Below are 25053 nucleotides of genomic sequence, written 5' to 3'. Positions count from 1 at the left end.
GGTCAGCCTCAAATAAGAATATCCATCTTCCAGTATAACAGTTCTTGAAGTACTTGAGTATGACTGTTGTATCTACTAAAGTCTGTCCTCTGGGGTGAAACATTTCTTATCTCTACATGCATTACCCTGTGATAGGGTTTCTGGTCTCCCTGTGTGGTCTTGGTTGTGGATGCACTCCCTGTAGTCTGACCCATTTATCATGTTATCCACAAAAGATATCATACCTGGCTAAGGGAATCAGAGCAAAATCTCTCAATTTCTACTTCCACTTCCCCAGCCAGGATCATACTGCAGCTGATAAATCATAGAGCCCATCAAGTCAACCAAACTCTTGCCCTTAACACAGCTGGATTGTGAGGGTGTGAGGTTGGGTGCTTAGAGCATGTCTTTACAACTAGCCCCATTAAATGTCAACTTATCCCAGTCCATCAGGAGACCATCAGTTCTGGGTTCTCATAACAAAATGACAGAACAGTCATTACAAACAGACAGTACCTCATCCTCCCAATCAGATCATGATTTATTAAATGGCAGGGATCACATCTAGCATGTTCAATCTCCCCCAAAATCACATAATACCAAGCCTTATAGAAGATGTTATGTGTTGATTTCTTTATTAAAAATGAAAGGGTTCATTTTAAATGCAAGAGCGAGTAGAAATACTGATCTAAAAGGTGTCTGACAAGCAGACATTATCTTATAACTAGAGAAACAAGGGAGATTTTAGGTTTCAAGGCCAACTGGAAAGTTATACTACTAATAAATAAGTCAATGCCCTTCAAATGAAACATTTTCATGCCTTCCTCTGAACTGCAAAGGAAAGAAACAAAGGATGTGTGTGAAACTGCAACTTAAAATTCAATACCTTTATTCATAAGGGAGTAAATAAGAAATCTTCCCTTCTCTCCTACAGAAATACTACTCAAAAATAATTACAGCCAAAGCCCTGGATATTTGGGTAATAATCCTAACAAACAAAGCTTCCTGATGTAAGCATTGAAATATTTTTGTCTTAAACTATTTTTAGAGAAATTCTTAAATGTAATTGAATCTTTGAAGTTCATCCAGCAATGAAGCTGATCCAGGAAGAAGTTACCGTGGCTGTTGTGTTACAATGATGCCCTCAGGATAACAGATAACACACACTTGTAGTTTCCCTGTTCTGTGCTTCTGTATTCCTTCATTATCACACTTTTGCAGCCTTTCAGCTGTACTCTCTCATGTCACTAATTTTTACTTTTAATTATGCTGGAGACTGAATTTTTAAAACTTGCCATAATGTTATATAAAGTAAGAATTCAAAAGCTCTGAGGAAGCTCTCATACAGTTTTACACCCAATCGATGACTCTCAAATTACACTATCTTTGGAACACAGGCTCAGTGTCATCTATTTTGGCATCTCAGAAGCCATTTTCTGCTTATATCCTGGGCCATGGCTATAATGAAGATAAATGCTGTCTAAAGTAAGATCCGTAATATTTACCTTCAAGCATGTTTCTGATTTCTTTGTCATGAGTGACCTCCTTTGCTGTCTGTCCATTCCCATTAACAACAGTAGTATCAGCGTTGTGCTCTAAAAGAAGCATTACCAACTCCTAAAACAGCAGAGACATTATTTTTAGCTATTATTAAACTAAAACTTTATCATACTATAGCCCTTTTTCAAATTTCTAATTACTACTTTATATTTACAATAGAAACAGTGACTATGTAGGAATCTTTAAAGTCCTTCAGCTCTGTTTAAATTAAATGACTACTAAGTTTAAGCATCATAATGGAATACTCTACAGTTCAACTAATTTTGATAACTGATGACTGTCTACACAGTTGCCAATCTACAATTAACACAGACAACTACTGTAATTGATTTTTAAAGTAAATTATCTGGTTGTTTTACTAAATTGATTCATGTAGTCACACTAAATATGTGTTAACAAAGCCATTACTTAAAGTAGTAATTTAAATTAGATTGAGGAGACAATACATTCATTTAACATCATTACAAGGTCTGTTGTAAAAGAATAAATTCTTCAGCAGACTTAGATCTTTTAAAAATTAATTTTAATGTTTATAAGAAACAAGACATAATTTTCTGAAGTGACGCAGACTGATGGGATACAACACTAACAAAGGAATGGGTTATAATGAAGCAAATGGCCTCCTGAAGTCAATTTTCAACAACGGAGTATAAACTACATCCTTCATATTTACTCTAAGTGGCTAACAGCTCTCTTAGGAATTTGAACCTAATCAGCCCAGTATCATTGGTTCAGTTATATAACTTAAGACAGTACTGGTGGATGAGAGTGCAAGAGATTTACAGGAAACTATTAGCGATTTGATGTTTAATTTCACTAGGGTGTGCAGCACTCAGGCAGGGCATGTGGTAACACTTGCTCTTTGGTTCTACAAGAAGACAGGATGAAACACAGTTGCCACCCTAACCTCTAGGCTGATAGTACACTGATACCCATAGGAATTGATATTCGTGTCATTACATGCTATGGTTTCCTATGAGTTTCATTTTTCCACTGGGCCATATAATTTTTACCATTCTTTAAAAATAATTTTTTGTAGTTTAAAGTGAAAGCGAAAGTGAAGTCGCTCAGTCGTGTCCAACCTTTAGCGACCCCACGGACTGCAGCCTACCAGGCTCTTCCATCCATGGGATTTTCCAGGCAAGAGTACTGGAGTGGCTTGCCATTGCCTTCTCCGAAAAAAACCCTTAAATATACATCCAAACACAGACAGAAAGAAGAAAACAAAATACTCATTGTCCTCGTCACTCCATGACCACCATAAACATTTTGGCAGGTTTCTTTCTAATCATTTTTCCCATGCATAAGTCTCAGATTTTTCAAAAAAATATAATTTTATTTGTATGACATAATTAAGTTATATTCCACTTGCCTAATATATCATTTTCTAGGCTATTATAGTGTTCATGAACATACTTTTCACTAAATATTATTCTATAAAATGTACTACCACATTTTACAAATAGAAAAATTGCTAAGTCTAATATGTTAGTAAATTCTTATAAAATATCTTAGCATTTCCTATCTTTTTAAAGAAAAGATTTTGGGAGAAGTGTCTTCATGCAAAGAGTTCATATTAGTAAAGAAAGTAGAACACAGAATGATAGAAAATATTTAAAATCATATTTGAAAAGGAAACCACATGTAGAATATATAAAGAACTTTTTACAACTCAACAATAAAAAGATAATCCAATTAAAAATGGGCAAAGATAAAATGAACAATCAGAAAAGGAAATTAAGAAAAAAAATTCCATTTACAACTGGCATAGAAAAGAATAAAAGGCTTTGACGTAAACTTAAGCATGGAGATGAAAGATCTGTACACTAAAACTACGAAATATAGCCGAAAGAACTTAAAGAAGATATAACTGAGAAGACATCTAGCAATCATGAATGGGAAGACAATACTGTTGAGATGTGAACACCACCCAAAGCAATCCACAGATTCAATGCAATCCCTGTCAAATCCCAAAGATGTTTTTTTGTCCAGAAACAGAAAATCCCACCTTAAAATTCACATGGAATCTGAAAACTCCAAATCACCAACACAATACTGAAAAAGAACAAAGTTGGAGATCTTCCACTTCCAGATTTCAAAATTTACCTCCAAGCTGATCAAAGTAATCAAGACAGTGCTATAATGACATAAAGACAGACATACAGACCAATGGAAGAGCACAGAGAGTCCAGAAATAAACTCTCACATACGTGTTCAAATGATTTTTGACAAGGGTGCCAAAACCATTCAAAGGGAAAAGGACAGTCTCTTCAACAAAGGGTGCTGGAAAAACTGGATAAGTCACATGTGAAAAAATAAAACTGGACCTGCACACTTTACACCACATACAAAAATTAACAGAAAATGGATGAAAGACTTGGTGGAAAACTTAAAACAAAAACTCTCAGAAGAAAACATAAAAGGAAGCTACATGACATTAGATTTAGCAATGATTTTTTGGATACAACACCAAAAACATAGCTTAAAAAAAAAAACTGGACTAAGTCAAAATTAAAAATTTTCTACAATGAACAGCACTATCAAGAGTGTGAAAATGCAATCCAGAGTGGGAGAAAATATTTGAAAATCATGTATCTGATCTAGGATTTATATCGAGAATATGTAAATAGCTCTTAAAATTCAACACCAGCCAACCAAACTATCGATTTTAAAAATAAGCAAAGAATCTGAGAAGGTCACATACTGTATGATTCCAACCACATGACATTTGGGAAAAGGCAGAACAATGGAGACAACAGAAAGATCAGTGGTTGCCAGGGGTTGGAGGAGGAGGAGGGATGAACAAGGGGAGCACAGAGGACTTTTAGGGCAGTGAAAACTCTGTAATGATAGACACATTTCATTACATTTTTCTCATTGCACATACAACAAGAGTGAACCCTAAACTACAGACTTTGGGTGGTTGCAGTGTGTTAGTGTAGGGTCATAACTTGCTTTAAGGGAAAAAAGAAAAAGGACCACACTGGTGAGGAATGTTGATAATAGGATCCACGCATGTAAGCATAATATACATAAGAAACCTGTATCTTCCTCTCAATCTTGCTGTGAGCCTGAAACTACTCTACAAATTTGTCTTTAAAATTAAATAAATAAATATATGGGCAATAGATTCAATAGACATTTCTCCAAAGAAAAATGGCCAATAAGTATATGAACAGATGCTCAATAAATTGTTATGGAAATGCAAATCAAAACCAAATGAGATACCATTTCACAACCGTTAGGATGTCTAAAATTAAGACTGACAACAACAAGTGCAATGAGGATGGAGAGAAAATGAAACCTTCACGCAAGGCCAGTGGAAAAGTAAAACAGTGTATAGCTGCTTTGGAAATCAGTTTGGCAGCTCTGCAAAATACTCAACATAGAAATATCATGTGGTGTGGCACTTCCACTCCTCAATACAGACACAAGAGAAATGAAAATATATGTTCATGACAAAAATCTTGCACATGAATGTTCAAAGAATACTCATAATATCCAAAAATCGGAAACAACCCAAATGTCCATCAGCTGAAGGTTGGATAAATAAAATATTGTTCCATACAATGGAAAGCTGTGCTTAGTCACTCAGTCATGTTTGACTCTTTGCCACCCCTGGACTACAGCCCACCGGGCTCCTCTGTCCATGGAGATTCTCCAGGCAAGAATACTGGAGTGGGTTGCCATGCCCTCCTCCAGGGGATCTTCCCAACCCAGGGATCGAACTCAGGTCTCCTACATTGAAGGTGGATTCTTTACCATCTGAGCCACCAGGGAAGCCCAAGAATACTGGAGTGGGTAGCCTGCCCCTTCTTCAGGGGACCTTCCCGACCCAGCAATCAAACCAGGGTCTCCGGCATTGCAGGCAGATTCTTTACCAGCTGAGCTACCAGGGGAGCCCTTACAATGGAATATTATGTGGCAATAAAAAATGAAATACTGATATACATTATAATCATGGATGAGTCTTGAAAACATTATGCTCAATAAAAGAAGCCAGTCACAGAAAATCATGTGTTATATGCTTCCATTAATGTTAAATGTCTAGAATGAGCAAATCTAGAGAGACAGTAAATTAGTGGTTGCCAGAGCCTGGGGAGAAGGGGTAACGGAATAACAGCTCATAAGTACAAGATTTCTTTTTGGGGTAATCCAAATGTTCTAAAACTGATTTGTCTTAATGGTGGCACATGACTGTCAACATACCTGAATCACTGAATTGTATATGGGTGACCTGTAAAATACATGAAATAGATCACAATCAAGTGCCTATAGAAAGAGAGTAGAGATTATTCAAGCTGGGTACCACATGGCACATTCAAGTTAATAAATGTTATTTCTCAATCCAGCTCATCTAATTGTTTCATATGATCTCTGCAACTGCACCAGTGTTCTAGTAAATAATTGTCCCGATTTTCAAGAAAGAACTAATGTGGTGGACTTACTGTTAGGGAAATTAAAATGGAGGAAGTCTTGTTCAGGCTTCAGAAGCAGGAGAGAAGACCTCTGACCTTGCTTTTGACCTTCCTGAGCACTGCCAGTGTTCTGTACCTCCCCAAAGCACAGCTAGTCAGGCAGCACTTTAAATAAGAAAGGTAGTGGGGTCTTGGAATTGAATCCCTAGAGGCCTGCCGACTAGGGTTTAATAAAATCCTGTCATGTCCAACTCTGCGACCCCATAGACTGCAGCACACCAGGCTTCTCTGTCCATCACCAACTCCTGCTGGAGCTTGCTCAAACTCATGTCGATTGAGTTGGTGATGCCATCCAACCATCTCATCCTCTGTCATCCCCTTCTCCTCCTGATGTCAATCTTTCCTAGCACCAGGGTCTTTTCCAATGAGTAGGTTCTTCATATCAGGTGGCCAAAGTATTGAAGTTTCAGCTTCAGCATCAGTCCTTCCAATGAATATTCAGGACTGATTTCCTTTAGGATTGACTGGTTGGATCTCCTTGCAGTCCAAGGGATTCTCAAGAGTCCTCTCCAATACCATAGTTCAAAAGCATCAATTCCTTGGCACTCAGCTTTCTTTCCATTCCAACTCTCACACCCATACATGACTACTGGAAAAACCATAGCCTTGACTAGACAGACCTTTGTCAGCAAAGTAACATCTCTGCTTTTTAATATGCTGTCTAGGTTGGCCATAGCTTTCCTTCCAAGGAGTAAGCGTCTTTTAATTTCATGGCTGCAATCAGCATCCACAGTGATTTTGGAGCCCCCAAAAATAAAGTCTGACACTGTTTCCAGTTTCCCCATCTATTTGCCATGAAGTGATGGGACCAGATGCCATGATCTTAGTTTTCTGAATGTTGAGCTTCAAGCCAAGTTTTTCACTCTCCTCTTTCACTTTCATCAAGAGGCTTTTTAGTTCCTCTTCACTTTCTGCCATAAGGGTGGTGTCATCTGCAAATCTGAGGTTATTGATATTTCTCCCGGCAATTTTGATTCCAGCTTGGACTTCATCCAGCCTGGCATTTCACATGATGTACTCCGCATATAAGTTAAATAAGCAGGGTGACAATATACAGCCTTTACACACTCCTTTCCCAATTTGGAACCAGTTCCATGTCCAGTTCTAACTGTTCCTTCTTGACCTGCATACACATTTCTCAGAAGGCAGGTCAGGTGGTCTGGTATTTCCATCTCTTGAAGAATTTTCCAGTTTGTTGTGATCCACCAAGTCAAAGACTTTGGCATAATCAATAAAGCAGAAGTAGATTGTTTTCTGGAACTCTCTTGCTTTTTCGATGATCCGATGGATGTTGGCAATTCTGGTTCCTCTATCTTTTCTAAAACCAGCTTGAACATCTGGAATTTCACAGTTCACGGACTGTTGAAGCCTGGCTTGGAGAATTTTGAGCATTACTTTGCTAGCGTGTGAGATGACTGCAATTATGCAGTAGCTTGAACATTCTTTGGCATTGCCTTTCCTTGGGATTGGAATGAAAGCTGACCTTTTCCAGTCCTGTGGCTACTGATGAGTTTTCCAAATTTGCTGGTGTATTGAGTGCAGCGAATTAACAGCATCATCTTAACTCACAAGGTAAAACAAACAGCATTGTAAAAAGGTTACAGTAAAACCAGAGCTGCATTTTTGCATGCAAACTGATGATGATATCAGTTTGTGGCCCGGGATTATAAGCAGGAAGCCTGGAAACTGCAATTTGAAGTCTCACCCATGGAGTGGAAACACGGCTCAGGATCTCTTCCCAATTAGGACTCCAGATTGCTGTCTCTCAGGACCCCCCAGCATGCGGTTTAAGCCTGGATGTTGGTCGGCCCAATTTGGTGATGCATGTGCTGTTACTCTTCTCTACTGTCTCTATTTCTCTTTTCTCTTAATGACTGTATATTGAAATTAAAGTATACAATCCTCTATTAAAGACTGAAATTGTTTGTGTGTAATGAATTGTTTGTGAAATTAAAGTATACAATCCTCTATTAAAGACTGAAATTGTTTGTGTGTAGGCAGGAATCAGGGGGACGAGGGACGAGGTGGCAGACTCTTCCTCGTGCAGAAGGCGGCAGCAGCGCCTCTTAAGGTGACTTGGGCTTACACACAGTGTGACATATAAAGTACATCTAATGCTAAATGCCTTCAAGAGCTTAGTAAATCATCTTAAGTGAAGCCAGGCATATAGAACAAAAACCAAGAAGAACCAATTGTATGTATTAGCTGGGTCCCCACCCACGTAACTGAAAACTGTTTTTAAGCAATCCCCACCATACCTTTAAAACAATTTTTATCCTCAAGTGGAAAGTAGCCACATTCAAATGAGTTAAAGGATAAGTAAAAAGAAGTACAACTTTTGTTTCTTTTGTTAATGACTCCTTCAAACCTGAAACAAAAGTAAAACTTTCAGTAATGGAGAAACAGACCTACAGAACAGACCTATTGATGACACGGGGGATGGTGGCGGGTGAGGACAGAGAGGAAGGAGAGGGTGAGATGTATGGAGAGAGTAACATGGAAACTTACATTACCATATGTCAAATAGACAGCCAATGGGAATCTGCTGTATGAATCAGGAAACTCAAACAGGGGCTCTGTGACGATCTAGAGGGGTGGGGTGGGGAGGGAGCTTTGGGAAGGAGGGTACGTGGGTGTACCTATGTCTGATTCTTGTTGACAGAAAACCACAAAAATTTGCAAAGTAATTATCCTTCAATTAAAAAAATAAAGTGAAAAAAGAAAACTACTTCCTTGGTGGTCCAGCAGCTAAAATGCTACACTCCCAATGCAAGGGATCCAGGTTTAATCACTGGTCAGGAAACAAGATCCCACAGGTTACAACTAAGTATCACACACTGTGACGAAGATCCCTCATACCACAACTAAGACCCAGCACAGCCAAATTAATTACTTAATTTTAAAACTTAAAAAAAAAAAAGAATATGGAGCCAGACTGATATACATCCCCAAAGGGCTGGACTATGGAAAATGGGCAGAAGAAATGGTATGCACAGAGATAGACAGGTACCTTTAAGAAAACAGAATATGCTACAATTATGTGAAAACAGGGGGAATCAAGGCAATGCAGAGGGCTGGGGCTGCTTCATACAATCTCGGGGGTTTGGGAAGGGAAGCAACACCTTTGAAAGGATTCAGAGGAATGATATCAGACTGCAAGTTACAAAGAACACCTGACCACCCTGTGAAGAGCAAATGTTCTCCAAGTTGGTCCCCAGACCTGCAGTATCTGCACGAACCATGAAACTGGCAGGAGTGCAAGTTCTTAAGCCCCTCTCAGATCCACTGAAACAGAAATGGGATAAGACCCAGAAACTTGTAGGTTAAGAAGCCCTCCAGGTAAGAAACTCAGGTGCTCAGGCAGAAGTCATCAGAAGAGGTTTTTATTTCAATCACAATTAGAAAAAAGAAGGCAGCTTGGTGGTTGGATTCTACTGCAGGGATGGGAATAAAACACCCCGAACAGAGAGGTCACCAGTGATTTTTAGTATCTCAGTGCGTAGAGGAAGTTTTAACTTTCTTCAAGGGTCTGCTGTAGCATTATTCTTATATTTAAGGAAAAGTGTTGAAGCCAAACTGTGCTTCTCTATGCCAACTAAAGACCATCCTGCCCTCTAACACTGTGTATGCTCAGCTGTGTCTGACTCTCCACGACCCCATGGACTGCAGCCTGCCAGGCTCCTCTGTCCACGGCATTTTCCACCAAGAATACTGGAGTGGGTTGCCATTTCTTCCTGCAAGGGATCTTCCCTACCCAGGAACTGAACCCACATCTCTTTCATCTCCTGCACTGGACCTAACTTTTGTACAGATCCAAAAGATGCAATCTTCATCCCTCAGGATCTAGAATTCCTAATATAGTCCTGAGCAGTCTCTGATGCTTTGTCACAAAATTTCAGCTCCAACCACTGTTCCCTAACAAGTATTCCTTGTGTCAACTGAATATGTGGTTCTCTTCTGCACAGTCTGCCAACTCTCCACACTCATTAATTATTCAGTTAACATACTTAAGCTCTTACATTGTACAAGGCCCTCCACACGTCAGGGAAAACACATTTGGATGATGAATACTGAAGGGAACCAAGAAAGAGAAAGTGCTGACGAAAATCAGAGCTGAGATTAGGATACTGACTAGGGCATTGCTGGACAGGGTGGAATTATGAGATTGGAAAAAAAAAGAAAAGGTACTGCGAAACAGGGCAGTCCAGGTTAAAGGCAATGAGCATGTTCTCAAGCAGTCAGTAAAAAAGAGAATTTAAAGTGACAAGTACTTCAATGACCAATACAAACAATGCATAAAGAACGTGTGTGAAGGAAGAGATATCCCATGTTAGAAACATGAAATTCCAGATCCCTGAGCGGTGAGGAGCCCAAACACACAGAAGACAGAAGACCTGGATGCCTGGAAAGAAGTATGAGGTCAAGATAGATTTCCAAGTAATCGCCCAGGACAAACAATGAAGTAAGTGTAGACGGGTTTCTTAGGGGGACAGATTCAAGAAGAAAGAGAAGAATGATTTTAAAAAATCAGAGGAACACCTAAAACGAAAAGTAAGGAAAATGAGCAAATACAAACAGGTAGGAACCAGAAGAGCAACCAAGGATGTAGCAAGAGAAACGGACTTCGCAGTGCCTTTTTCCAGAAGAGTGATCAGCTTTGTGAGAGCACAGCTCTGGAAAATACGGGATGAAACCTTAAAAACAGTGAGTCACTGAGACTTCCCTAGGGGTCCAGTCGTTAAGACTTCCTTTCCACACAGGAGGATAGGGTTCGATTCCTGATCAGGGAACTAGATCCCACACACCACAACTCAAGAGCTCACATGCTGCAACTAAGACCCAGTACAGCCAAGGAATTAAATTAAAAAAAAAATTTTTTTAAGAGTCAAAGAAAAATGCTGGAAATAAGATAAAGAATGCCTTTAATGACCTCAGCAGACATCAGAGCACAGTTGAGAAAACAATCAGTAAATCTGAAGACAGTTCAACAGAAATTAGGCTTCCCTGGTGGCTCAGAGGTTAAAGCGTCTGCCTCCAATGCGGGAGACCCGGGTTCGATCCCTGGGTCGGGAAGATCCCCTGGAGAAGGAAACGGTAACCCACTCCAGTATTCTTGCCTGGAGAATCCCATGGACGGAGAAGCCTGGTAGGCTACAGTCCACGGGGTCGCAAAGAGTCGGACACGACTGAGCGACGGAACGGAACGGAAGAGGAAAAAAAATGGCGTGGAGGGAGGAAGTGGTAGGAAGAGGGGAAAAGAAAGGAGAGAAAACAGAGAACTGAGCTCCTGTGTCTGTGGACAGTATCCATTTAACAAATGCACAGTAAGTTACTGAAGAATTTGCATGAAGTAGTACTTTCTGAATCTAGCAAATAAGAATAAAAAGGAAAAAAAAGATGAGGAAAGCAGCATCTGCTACCATTTGCCCTGGTAACTCCAGGGCAATCTGCCTTCTGAAATGCCTTATCCTGTTAACCATTTCCATGACTCTCTGCAGGTCAGCCCTCTCGACAGCGACCCTCTGAACCCAACTACAGCCACCTGATTTCTGATGTTTACGTGCCACCTCCAGGCCTCCACTGTTTTGGGAGCTTATCCCCACTGCTACCAGTGAAGCAGATCTGCACAGGCATTTCCTTTTTCTTGGTGGCATGCAGGATTTTAGCACTTCCCCAACCACGGATGGAACCCACGCCCCATGCAGTGGAAGCACGGAGTCTTAACCACTGGATCACCAGGGAAGTTCCTTGCAACTCAATTTCCTAAAGGCAGTCCTGGACCTCGGAGGACATAGGAACAGTTTCTCAGTGGTGCTGGGGCCTTTTCAGCCCACCATTTCTCAGTGTTTTGGTAGATGACGCATCTCCAGGCCCTCCCAGGGCACAAAACTATCTGGTATGATCCATATTCAACTCAGAAAGCCTGCTTATTTAAAACCTTCTTCAGTTATTTGCCATGGCATTTCTGGCATTTTGACCCCTATAATGGGGGCCACTGTTTTGTTCATGCTACTAGGAGCCTTCCAGATACACCTCAACTTGTACCATCAAAAGAAATCAACAGTGGTCAGAAGCCAAAGACAGATGCTCCAATAAAAGTCACGATACCTTGTCCAGTCTCTGGACCTGATTCAATTTCAGACTTAGAACTATGTTATCGAAGGAGAGGCCAGACCCTGGAAGCGAAGATTCTGCAGCCCCAAAGCAAATATTCAGTCATGAATCTCTCAGACCATCCCCAAAGGGACCAGTGACCATTTACTCAAGTAACTGTATGCCAGGGAAATGGGAAAACCCAAGCATTTCACAAGTTACTAAGTATAAGATGCAGGAGATTCGGCATTATCTAGTCCCTCTGTTAGACACAAGGCACACAGAGAAGTGAGATAACAAAAGACACCTGGGCCAGGTCTGCTTCGGAGTGTATGTACTGAGTCCACAAACACATCCAGAGGATACTCTCCCAGTCCCTAAATGTGTAATTGGAGCAGACATGTTAAGTTGTTGGCAAACGCTCACATCCCTTCCTTGGTCTACAGTGTAAAAAAGCCACATGGAAGGCTCTAAGTCTGCTCCACCCCATATCCCGGCCAGGATAAATAAAAGCCAATATCCCACTTGGGGAGGATGACAGAAATTAGTGTCACCCTTAAAAACCCGAGTATGCAGGGCTGACGGTCCCTACAATGCTTCCATTTAACTCACTACTCTGTCACTGTGAAACCAGAAGGAAAGCAGAGGATGGCAGTGGACTTCCACAAACTCAACCAAACAGCCCCAAGTCTAGCCACTCTGCCAGATGCTGCTTCTTTGCTGGAGCTGGTTAACACTACCTAAGTACACAGTACACAGCAACTGACCTGGCAAACATATTCCTCTCTATCCTCATTAAGAAGAAAAGATAGAAGACACTGCATTCACACAGAAAATAGTATACATTTACACTTACAATTCTGCCTCAGAACCATCTGGGCACCTGGTCCACCTCACCAATGATGTCCTGGTAATAAAACCAGATGAGCAAGAAGGAGAATGCTGAAGGTCTTAATAAGGTATATGTGCTATAGAGGGTGGGCATTCTTATGATTCAGGGGCTCTTTTCACATCAGTAAATTCTCAGGGGTTCAGTGGTATGGGTAATGTCAGGACACTGCCCACAAAGTGATGAACTTGCACTTCCACCTTGCACTTCCTGAAACAAAGGAGGAAGCACAACGCCTGGCTGTTTTTTGGGTTCGGGGACAGCATAGTCCACATCTAGCAGAAGTGTTCTGATTCCTGTGCCAGATGAGAAAGAAGACCTGAACATCTGGCTCCTGTGTCAAAAGACCAGGAGGCAAGAAGAGTCACCATCTTAGCAGAGGTAATTAACTTGAACATCAGAAGAAAGGACTATACACAACAGAAACACAGGACCACATTTCATGTGCAGATGATACACTGAAGTGTCTCCTGGTGTTTCCTTGTCCAACTTTGACAGTAAATGGACAAGTGTACAACCCCAGTCTAAGGAGGCATGGTATCCAAGGATTGGGACCTCCAGGCTTGGGGGCCTGAGCCCCACCACCAGGTAAGCCCCAAAGACCAGATCTGCTAGCCGAGGGGAGGGGGAACCTAGAGCAGATAGTACAAGAGGGAGAAGAAGATTCAGTTGTGGCCCCAAAGCCAATTACAGCAACAGGAGCTCCCCATGGTCAGCTGAGGCAGACCTCGTGAGAGCATCAGCTTGACCCCAGCCTCTGCTCACCCCTCCTTCCTCAGGTGTGAGCCTTAGCATTCCAATAAGCCTGTTGCACACTAACCTCCATCTCCGTCTGCCTTCTCAGAAGCTCAATCTACAAGAAATAGCAATGTTTATACCTAAATTTTAGGGATGTCATGTTGTGGTAAATACAACAATACACATCAAGTTGTCTGGACAGTGCTGGACTCAAAGAAGACACTCAATGTATAAGCATGGGAAAGGATATCGTAGGGAACAAGACAGATAAGCTTATGTAAATGCCAGGATTATCTGTATCCTCTAGATTCCAGGTGACAGATACAAAATACCTGAGACACAGAACACAGGAAGCCTTGATTTTGATGTAGTCTCAGCTTCAGTAGAAGATAGTAAGTGGAAACAAAGGTCCATACTACAAGCCAATCGTTAATTTTATTTACTGTATTCCTATATTCAACTGATTATAGAAAATGTAAAAACCGCAGAAATAGAACTGTATTTGAAAAATAAAGGAACAAATGCTAAATACATCTTAAAATCCTGAAATATTAATTTTTATTAAAGAAGAGTTGAGGTCACTAATGGACCAAGAAAAGCCTACGGGTTCCTTATGAAATTTTGGAAGCTGCATTTTATATATTTGAAAGGATAAGAATTTAAAGTGCTGACTGGGGCTTCCTTGCCGCCACCCCAGCTGCATCAGTATTACCACCTGATGGATTCCAGGACTCACTGCCCTCCAGAGCACAGAAGTGATAAATGTGGGGGACGCGGGGGCCTCGCTTCTCCTCACCAGGGTCCGAGAGGTTCTTTCCACAGGCCATCCTCTTTGTGCATTCTGGATCCCAGGAAGAAAAGAGTAGGTTCTTGGTACTTAGGACTTGATCCTGTGGTTGGCCTTTGGCCATGCTGCTGCCTGACTGTCCCCTCCCAGGGACTGAGCCCCAGCCTGAGTTCCCCTGGATAGGTGGGCTTTGGCATAGGGTCCTGCACTTGCTGAGGTCCCCCTTCCCAGAAGTGAGGAAGGGAATGATCACGGCCCCTCCCGTCTGAGGGTACTAGCCTAGCCTTGGGGAATTCCTTGCCGTGATCCCTTCCCCACACCCAGAGAGATAGCTCTTAATTTTTTATTTTTAATTTTTGTTTGAAATAAAGTCCTTACTTAGCCAAAAAAAATAAATAAATAAAGTGCTTTGTAACAAACCACATCCCTTTTCAACACCTCATTCTATTTATTAAATCACCACCCAATCATATTTTAAACTATCTCCATGGTAAAAGAACACATCAGAAGAGGATGATTTGATTCCTTTCATGAGTACAATTAGAAAGTAAACTTTTTCAAAATTTAATCATGCTTAGATATTGAGCACATGAATTTTTAATGTTTCGTCCGTGGCACGACCATTTAGCTTCAGCTCAATCTTATTTTCTAACACAAGTGATAACATCACATGTATGCTAATGTTCAAATCAAACTAAGGCCTAATTTAGCATGGTCTTATGTTCCAAGTTCAAGGAAATAGTCAAATAGGCAAAGAAGAAAGCACAGATCAGTGAACTGATTGGATCTAGGTAATTGCACAGATGGTAATTATGCAGTAAGACTGGCACTTGTGGAGGATACAAATTAAGTGCAATGTATACAATTCTTTGGGAGCAAGATGAATACAATCTAGTGGCAGAATTCAGAGAAGGCAATGGCAAGCCACTCCAGTACTCTCGCCTGGAAAATCCCAGGGATGGAGGAGCCTGGTAGGCAGCAGTCCGTGGGGTCGCCAAGGGTCGGACACGACTGAGCGACCTCACTTTCACTTTTCACTTTCACGCATTGGAGAAGGAAATGGCAACCCAGTCCAGTGTTCTTGCCTTGAAAATCCCAGGGACGGGGGAGCCTGGTGGGCTGCCGTCTATGGGGTCGCACAGAGTCGGACACAACTGAAGCGACTTAGCAGCAGCAGCAGCAGCAGTGGTAGAATTAAGACACAGCAACTAAGATACCATGTAGGTGAATGACAATGCTATAATATTCCCAGGAAATATGGAAAATAACAGCTTCTTGCTCATTGCGGTAAGTCAGGAAAGAACTTAAGGAGACAGCACTTGAGCTACACTTTCAAGAATGGGTACACATGGTTCATGTAGAAATAGATGGCCACGGACTTTCCTAGGTGCACAGAGAAGAATGAGAAGGGCAGGGCTGTGAGGAAAACAGCAAGCAGCTCACATGAGTCAGGAAAATTACACTACCTGCAGCTCATTTTTTTAAACTTCCCCCTCCTTTGACCTCAGAGTCAAGCATAGCAATTAACCCACTACCTTTTAAGTATAATGGGTATTTTTATTCATTAAAGACTCTGCATCTGGTCCACAAATATCAATGTATGAACAAACAGACCAAATAGTGTGGAATGTACTAATTCAAACATGCTGAGCACACACTTACTGGGTTGATTAATAATTTATATGAAAATCAGTTAAGTCTAATCATAATAATGAAAAGTATAAAACCATATAATAAATTTTAACTTGTGATATATGCACATAAATCTTCCAATTATAGGGATTACAAAAACTACCTTTATGGAGTATGTTAGATAACGGTTAATAATCAGAATAAATAAGAAATTCACTCTATGTCATAGTTAATTTACCAGATCATTGAAATAATTTTATAAAGTACCAGGAAAAAGGTGAAGTAAATTTTGGCTATGGTGGCATAGAGATCAGTGAATTATCATCCTGAAAAATAGGGGCAAAATTGGACAAAATTAGAAAACTACTCATTTCATGGGGCAAGGCATCAACTAAAGCAGGGGCCCCCAAACTCTGGGATCTAAAGCCTGATGATCTGAGGTGGCGGTGATAAAATAATAATGGAAGTAAAGTGCACGGTAAACGTAATGCACTTTAATCATCATCAAATCACCCCTCCCCACCCCCAGTCCTTGAAAAATTGTCTTCCACTAAACCGGTCCCTGGTTCCAAAAAGGTTGGGGATCACTGGATTAAAGAAACAAATCGAGAGGCACACTCAACAGGAACTAGAATTTACAGGAGTCTTTAACCTAGCCACAGGCTATGGTCACGCCCCAAACCCTATTCCCCAAGAAATCTAACCAGGCCGGCCAGGGCTGGCAATGAAAATCAGTAGCTCTGCCAGAGGGAAATGATTTGGAGCAATAGGACAAGAGGTCTTGTCAGTAAAAGTAGCAAATTCAGGAGGAAATAAATGGAAAAACCTACATCACAAGGCTTCTTTTCCCATTAAAGTGTATCAGCCTTCTGAGTCTGTTTCTACAAATCCAGCAGCTAAAAACATCATAAATTTATTACTTAACAGTTCTGGATTTCAGAAGTTCAAAATGGGCCTTACCGAGCTAGAATCAAGGCATCAGCAAGGCTACCATCCTTTCAGAAGTTCTAGCAGAGAATTCACTGCCTCACTTTTCTAGCTTCTAGAGGTTGCCCACATTCCTTGGTCCCGCTCCTTCATCTTCCAAGCCAGAATCACTGTCTCTCTCTGCCCATTCTCTCCTCGCCACCTCTCCCTCTCCCTCTGACCCTTCTTCTACTTTTCCTCTCACTTTTAAGGGCCTCTGTGGTTACACTGGGCCCACCAGATAATCCACAACCACTTTCCTATTTTAAGGTCTGCTGATGAGCAACCTCAATTCCATCTGCAGCTTTGACTTCCCCTCGCCATGTAAACCAGCACACCCACAGGCTTCAGGAACTAGGATGAGCACATCTCCGGAAGGCCATATTATGCCTTCCACACAGGGCAAACAGCAAAGCAGCCTGGAAGTGAGAGAACCAACGAAGGATGAGGTAAGCCACCCACACACTCCTGGCTGAGAGTGCAGGGGACCTAGGAGAAGGCCCTGCACAAAGTAAAAGCAGAGGAAGAAGTGAGAAAAGGGATAACGCTGACAGCGCTCTCCAAACACACATGGACCCTGTCAGCAGAGGGTAGAAGCCTCGTGGGACTGAGCATTTGGGTAAAACCTCCACCCGAACACTGGCTGAGCACTAGTTCATGCAGACGCAGGCGGTGAAGCCTAGGAAATTTAGTCCACTGAAGGTGTTACAACAAAACCACCACAGACTGGATGGCTTAAATATGATTTATTTCTCACAGTTTCAGAGGCCAGGAAGACCAAGAGGAAGGCACAAAGAGAGCTGGTGGCTGGTGAAAGCCCATCTGTTGGTTCACAGATGTCCATCTTCTCACTCTGTCCTCATTTGGAAGGGGCACAAGAACCCTCTAAAGTCTCTCCTGTAAGAGAACTAATCCCCTTCACAAAAGGTCTACCATCATGACTTAATCACCTCCCGAAGGCCTCGTCTCCTAATACCATCACACTGGGATTTCTATCTCAGGGGAACACAGACATCCAGTACATAACAGAAACCATGCTCAGACGTTAAGACAGTTTCTTAAAAATCAGCAGAGACCTTCCCTGGTGGTCCAGTGGTTAAGAATTCTGCTTGCAATGCAGGGGATGTAGATTTGACCCCTGGTTGGCTGGATGGCATCACCAACTCGATGGACATGAGTTTGAGTGAACTCCGGGAGTTGGTGATGGAGGCCTGGCGTGCTGTGATTCATGCGGATGCAAAGAGCTGGATATGACTGAGTGACTGAACTGAACTGGGGAACTAAGATCCCGTATGCTGTGAGGCAACTAAAATCATGCCACAACTACGGAACCCGTGAGCCGCAACTAGAGAATTCCTGTGCCACAATCAAAGATCCTGTATGCTGCAACTAAGGCCTGATGCAGCCAAATAAATAAATAAATATTAAAAATGAAAACTACTCTCTCTATATATATGTGTGTGTGTGTGTTTAAAAAGAGAGAGAGAAGAGACATCAACAGGCCAGAAACATTCCAGATTTCACAGATGAAGAGTAGGCAATAAAAAAAAATATATAATAACCTCAAGGGGGAAAAAATCAGAATTCAGAGTTGCTAAAATACATTATATAGAATGTTCAGTTTTAGGTAAAAAGTTGTGAAATACGCAAAAAAATGAAATATGACCCATACTGCAAAAAAAGCAGTAGAAACTGACTTTCAGTGGGTCCATATGTTGAATTTAAGTTCAGTTCTCTGTCCAACTCTTTGAGACTCCCATGGACTGCAACTCGCCAAGCTTCCCTGTCCATCACCAACTCCTGGAGCCTGCTCAAACTCACGCCCATCGAGTCAGTGATGCCATCCAACCATCTCATCCTCTGTCATCACCTTCTCCTCCTGCCTTCAATCTTTCCAAGCATCAACATCTTTTTCAATGAGTCAGTTCTTTGCATCAGGTGGCCAGAGTATTAGAGCTTCAGCGTCAGTCCTTCCAGTGAATATTTAGGACTGATTTCCTTTAGGATTGACTGGTTGGATCTCCTTGCAGTCCAAGGGACTCTCAAGAGTCTTCTCCAACACCACAGTTCAAATGCATCAATTCTTTGGTGCTCAGCTTTCTTTATGGTCCAACTCTTACATCCATACATGACTCCTGGAAAAACCATAGCTTTGACTAGACAGACCTTTGTCGGTAATGTCTCTGCTTTTTAATATGCTGTCTAGGTTTGACACAAGTTTTCTTCCAAGGAGCAAGCGTCTTAATTTCATGGCTGCAGTCACCATCTGCAGTGATTCTGGAGTCCAAGAAAACAAAGTCTGTCACTGTTTCCATTGTTTCCCCATCTATTTGCCATGAAGTGATGGGACCAGATGCCATGATCTTCATTTTTTGATGTTTCCATTGTTTCCCCATCTATTTGCCATGAAGTGATGGGACCAGATGCCATGATCTTCATTTTTTGAATGCTGAGTTTTAAGCCAGCTTTTTCACTCTCCTCTTTAACTTTCATCAAGAGGCTCTTTAGTTCCTCTTTGCTTTCTGCCATAAGGGTGGTGTTATAGGCACATGTTGAATTTAGCAGAGAGAAAGTATAAAGCTGCTGTTTAATATCCAGAGGGATAAAATGATACAGTAAAGAATATTTGTATAAAACAAGAACAGGCAGTAAAGGAGAAACAAAGGAACAAAGAACCTGAGGCATACAGAAAATGAATACAATATAGAAAATGTAAGTCCAAAGTTATAATAATTAAACATGAATAGACTAAACAAACAAAGGTCCATATAGTCAAAGCTATGGTTTTTCCAGTATTCATATACAGATGTAAGAGGTGGACCATAAAGAAGGCTGAGTGCCAAAGAATTGATGCTTTCAAACTGTGGTGCTGGAGAAGGCTCTTAAGAGTCCCTTGGACAGCAAGGATGTCAAACCAGTTAATCCTAAAAGAAATCAATCCTGAATATTCATTACAAGGACTGACGCTGAAGCTCCAATACTTTTTGGCCATCTGATGCAAAGAGCCAACTCACTGGAAAAGATGCTGATGCTGGGAAAGATTGAGGGCAGGTAGAGAAGCAGGCAACAGAGGATGAGATGGTTGGATGGAATCACTGACTCAATGGACATGAGTTTGAGCAAACTCCAGGAGATAGTAAAGGACAGGGAAGCCTGGTGAGTTGCAGTCCATGGGAGTCTCAAAGAGTTGGACAGGACTGAGCGATTGAACAACAGGCTGAACACTACATCAAAAAGGAGAAATTTTCAGATGATAAAAACACACATCTGAGTTATATCCTGCCAACAACAAACATGTTAGATACAAAGATGTTGAAAGTAAAAGAAGGGAGAAAAGACATAACCAGAAACTGTAAGAGCACTAGAGTGGCTACATTAACATAAAACAAAATTTATGGTAAGAAATATTACTGAAGGCAAAGACAGACATAAATAATGATAAAAAGTTTAATACATCAGGAAGACATGCATATCCCATATAACATATCCCACATAATCCCATTGTAACTGGATATGCATCTAACAGAGCCACAAAATTTATGAAGCAAAACCTGACAAAATTAAAAATACACAATTAAAGAATTATAGTTGCAGACATCAACACCTCACTCTCTCAGTATCTGATAAAACAAATCAGTTAAAGATAAGTGATTTGAACAGTCCTACCAGTAATTTCAGATTGCTTTCAAGTACTGCATTTCGGACTCTTTGTTGACCATGATGGCTACTCCATTTCTTTGAAGGGATTCCCGCCCACAGTAGTAGATATAATGGTCATCTGAGTTAAATTCACCTATTCCAGTCCATTTTAGTTCACTGATTCCTAGAATGTCGACGTTCACTCTTGCCATCTCCTGTTTGACCACTTCCAATTTGCCTTGATTCATAGACCTAACATTCCAGGTTCCTATGCAATAATGCTCTTTACAGCATCAGACCGTGCTTCTATCATCAGATCCATCCACAACTGACTGTTGTTTTTGCTTTGGCTCCATCCCTTCATTCTTTCTGGAGTTATTTCTCCACTGATCTCCAGTAGCATACTGGGCACCTACCAACCTGGGGAATTCCTCATTCAGTATCCTATCATTTTGCCTTTTCATATTGTTCATGGGGTTCTCAAGGCAAGAATACTGAAGTGGTTTTCCATTCCCTTCTCCAGTGGGCCACATTCTGTCAGACCTCTCCACCATGACCCATCACGGTAATCCAAGCCTATGCCCCAACCAGTAATGCTGAAGAAGCTGAAGTTGAACGGTTCTATGAAGACCTACAAGACCTTTTAGAACTAACACCCAAAAAAGATGTCCTTTTCATTATAGGGGACTGGAATGCAAAAGTAGGAAGTCAAGAAACACCTGGAGTAACAGGCAAATTTGGCCTTGGAACACAGAATGAAGCAGGGCAAAGGCTAATAGAGTTTTGCCAAGAGAACGCACTGGTCATAGCAAACACCCTCTTCCAACAGTACAAGAGAAGACTCTACACATGGACATCACCAGATGGTCAACACCAAAATCAGATTGATTATATTCTTTGCAGCCAAAGATGGAGAAGCTCTATACAGTCAGCAAAAATAAAACCAGGAGCTGACTGTGGCTCAGATCATGAACTGCTTATTGCCAAATTCAGACTTAAATTGAAGAAAGTAGGGAAAACCACTAGACCATTCAGGTATAACCTAAATCAAATCCCTTATGATTATACAGTGGAAGTGAAAAATAGATTTAAGGGACTAGATCTGATAGACAGGTGCCTGATGAACTATGGACGGAGGTTCGTGACACTGTACAGGAGACAGGGATCAAGACCATCCCCATGGAACAGAAATGCAAAAAAGCAAAATGGCTGTCTGAGGAGGCCTTACAAATAGCTGTGAAAAGAAGAGAAGCAAAAAGCAAAGGAGAAAAAGAAAGATATAAGCATTTGAATGCAGAGTTCCAAAGAATAGCAAGGAGAGATAAGAAAGCCTTCCACAGTGATCAATGCAAAGAAATAGAGGCAAACAGAATTGGAAAGACTAGAGATCTCTTCAAGAAAATTAGAGATACTAAGGGAACATTTCATGCAAAGATGTGCTCCATAAAGGAAAGAAATGGTAGGAACCTAACAGAAGAGAAGATATTAAGAAGAGGTGGCAAGAATACACAGAAGAACTGTACAAAAAAGATCTTCACGACCCAGATAATCACGATGGTGTGATCACTCAACTAGAGCCAGATATCCTGGTCAAGTGGGCCTTAGAAAGCATCACTACGAACAAAGCTAGTGGAGGTGATGGAATTCCAGTTGAGCTATTTCAAATCCTGAAAGATGATGCTGTGAAAGTGCTGCACTCAATATGCCAGCAAATTTGGAAAACTCAGCAGTGGCCACAGGACTGGAAAAGGTCAGTTTTCATTCCAATCCCAAAGAAAGGCAATGCCAAAGAATGCTCAAACTACCACACAATTGCACTCATCTCACACGCTAGTAAAGTCATGCTAAAAATTCTCCAAGCCAAGCTTCAGCAATACGTGAACCGTGAACTTCTGGGAAAAATACAGTTGCCGGGAGAAATATCAATAACCTCAGATATGCAGATGATACCACCCTTATGGCAGAAAGTGAAGAGGAACTAAAAAGCCTCTTGATGAAAGTGAAACAGAAGAGTGAAAAAGTTGGCTTAAAAGCTCAACATTCAGAAAACTAAGATCATGGCATCCGGTCCCATCACTTCATGGTAAATAGATGGGTAAACAGTGGAAACAGTGTCAGACTTGATGATTGCAGCCATGAAATTATAAGATGCTTACTCCTTGGAAGGAAAGTTATGACCAACCTAGACAGCATATTAAAAAGCAGAGACATTACTTTGCCAACAAAGGTCCATCTAGTCCACGCTCTGGTTTTTCCAGTGGTCATGTATGGATGTGACAGTTGGACTGTGAAGAAAGCTGAGCACCGAAGAACTGATGCTTTTGAACTGTGGTGCTCGAGAAGACTCTTGAGAGTCCCTTGGACTGCAAGGAAATCCAACCAGTCCATTCTAAAGGAGATCAATCCTGGGTGTTCATTGGAAGGACTGATGCTAAAGCTGAAACTCCAATACTTTGGCCACTTCATGCGAAGAGTTGACTCATTGGAAAAGACATGACGCTGGGAAGGATTGGGGACAGGAGGAGAAGGGGACGACAGAGGATGAGATGGCTGGATGGCATCACCGACTCGATGGACATGAGTTCGAGTGAACTCCGGGAGTTAGTGATGGACAGGGAGGCCTGGTGTGCTGCGATTCACTGGGTAGCAAAGAGTTGGACACGACTGAGCAACTGAACTTAACTGAACCAGTAATTTAACCTAACGTGCATTTATAGAATCCTCTGCCTCAAAGTAGACATTTTTCCAAGCACTCAAGGAACATTCTCCAGGATAGATCACATGCTATATTGTAAAATAATTCCTAATAAATTTTAAAAGTATTTAAAATACATTCTTCAAAAATTAATTTAAAATAAGTTATCTGATCATAATGGAAGTTAAATTAGAAATTAACAATGGAAATTTGGGAAAACTCCAAACATTTGGCAAACAATATACTTCTATTTAACCTGTGGGTCAAAGAAGAAATCACAAGGAAATTTATAAATTACTATTATTAATAACTTGACACCAACAAATTAGACAACTTGGGTGAAAAGGGAAAATACCTAAAGAGACAAAATGACCAAAACTGACTCAGGAAGAAGAACAAAGGCTGAACAGATCTGTATTAAACGAAATTGATTTGGTAATTTAAGATCTTCTCTCACAGAAAATCTAAGCATAGATGAGTTCACGGTGAATTTTATATTTAAGAAAGAAAATACTAATCCTTCACAAGCTATTTCAGTAAGCAGAGGAGGAAAAACCACCTCTCACCTCATTCTACAAGGCTGATATTACCCTATTACCAAAGCCAGATGAACACATCACAAGAAAACTACAGAGCAGTATCTCTCAGGAATACAGACCCAAAAAATCCTTAAGAAAATATCAGAAAACAGGATCCAGCAACATATTAATCAACATATTAAGCAAAGGCTTAATCAATACCAAGTGGGATTTATATAGGAACACAAGGTTGGCTTAACATCTCCATATTAATGTAATATACCACATTAATGGGCTTCCCAGGTAGCTCAGTTGGTAAAGAATCTGCCTGCCAAAGCAGGAGCAGCAGGAGTCATGCGTTTGATCCCTGGGTTGGAAGATTCCCTAGAGTAGGAAATGGCAACCCACTCCAGTATTCTTGCCAGGATAATCCCAAAGAGGAGCCTGATGTGCTACAGTTCATGGAGTCACAAAGAGCTGGACACAACTGAGCAACTAAGCACACGCTCACCGTATTAACAGAGTAATAAACAAAAACCACATGATCATTTCAAAAGACATGACAGCCATTTCATGATAAAAAGAAAAAACAAACTAGAAACAGAAGAAAGCTTCCTGACCTAATGAAGGGCATCTAAGGGAAATTTACAACTAACATCATTCTTACAGGTTAAAGACTAGATGCTATTCCCCAAAGATAAAATAATCAAGGCAAAGATTTCTCCTCTCACTGTATTCAACACTGAACTAGAATCTAGTTAGTAAAACAAAGAGGGGGAAAAAGGATCTTGCTTTGCAGAGCAAGAAGTACATTTGTCTTTATCTGCAGATGGTATGATCCGGTATATAGAAAATACTAAGGGCTCTGCTAAAACATACTAACAATAAAAGCAAGTTCAGCACGAACACAAGAACAACATAAAAATTGTCTTTCTATACAGCAGCAATAAGAAATCAAAAAAGAAATTAAGAGAAAAACTCCATCTAAGATAGCACCAAAACAAACAAATGCATAGGAATAAATTTAACCAAAGAATACAAGATCTATGTATTGAAAACTTCAAAACATTGCTAAGTGA

The 25053-nt window shown here is 40.9% G+C and overlaps 1 protein-coding gene across 5 annotated transcripts in view; it reads right to left on the bottom strand.

Moving 5' to 3' along the window:
* The window catches only part of OSBPL1A (oxysterol binding protein like 1A), a 223554-nt gene that overhangs the window by 173252 nt on the left and 25249 nt on the right, over window positions 1-25053 (bottom strand). For 3 of the 5 annotated variants that reach the window (XM_055417076.2, XM_055417078.2, XM_055417077.2), the window contains exons 6-7: window positions 14453-14578; window positions 1485-1596 (exon numbers count right to left, since the gene is read on the bottom strand). In XM_055417076.2, the coding sequence (XP_055273051.2) occupies window positions 1485-1596; window positions 14453-14578 (238 nt within the window). The remainder of the gene's footprint in view (window positions 1-1484; window positions 1597-14452; window positions 14579-25053) is intronic. The other 2 variants (XM_055417079.2, XM_055417080.2) reach the window with 1 other exon arrangement.

The sequence above is a fragment of the Moschus berezovskii genome, chromosome 28 (assembly GCF_049115385.1).
Source record: "Moschus berezovskii isolate FMDL1 chromosome 28, NW_MosBer_1.0, whole genome shotgun sequence".
NCBI classification, from domain to species: domain Eukaryota; kingdom Metazoa; phylum Chordata; class Mammalia; order Artiodactyla; family Moschidae; genus Moschus; species Moschus berezovskii.
This window is presented reverse-complemented; position numbering and strand designations above follow the sequence as displayed.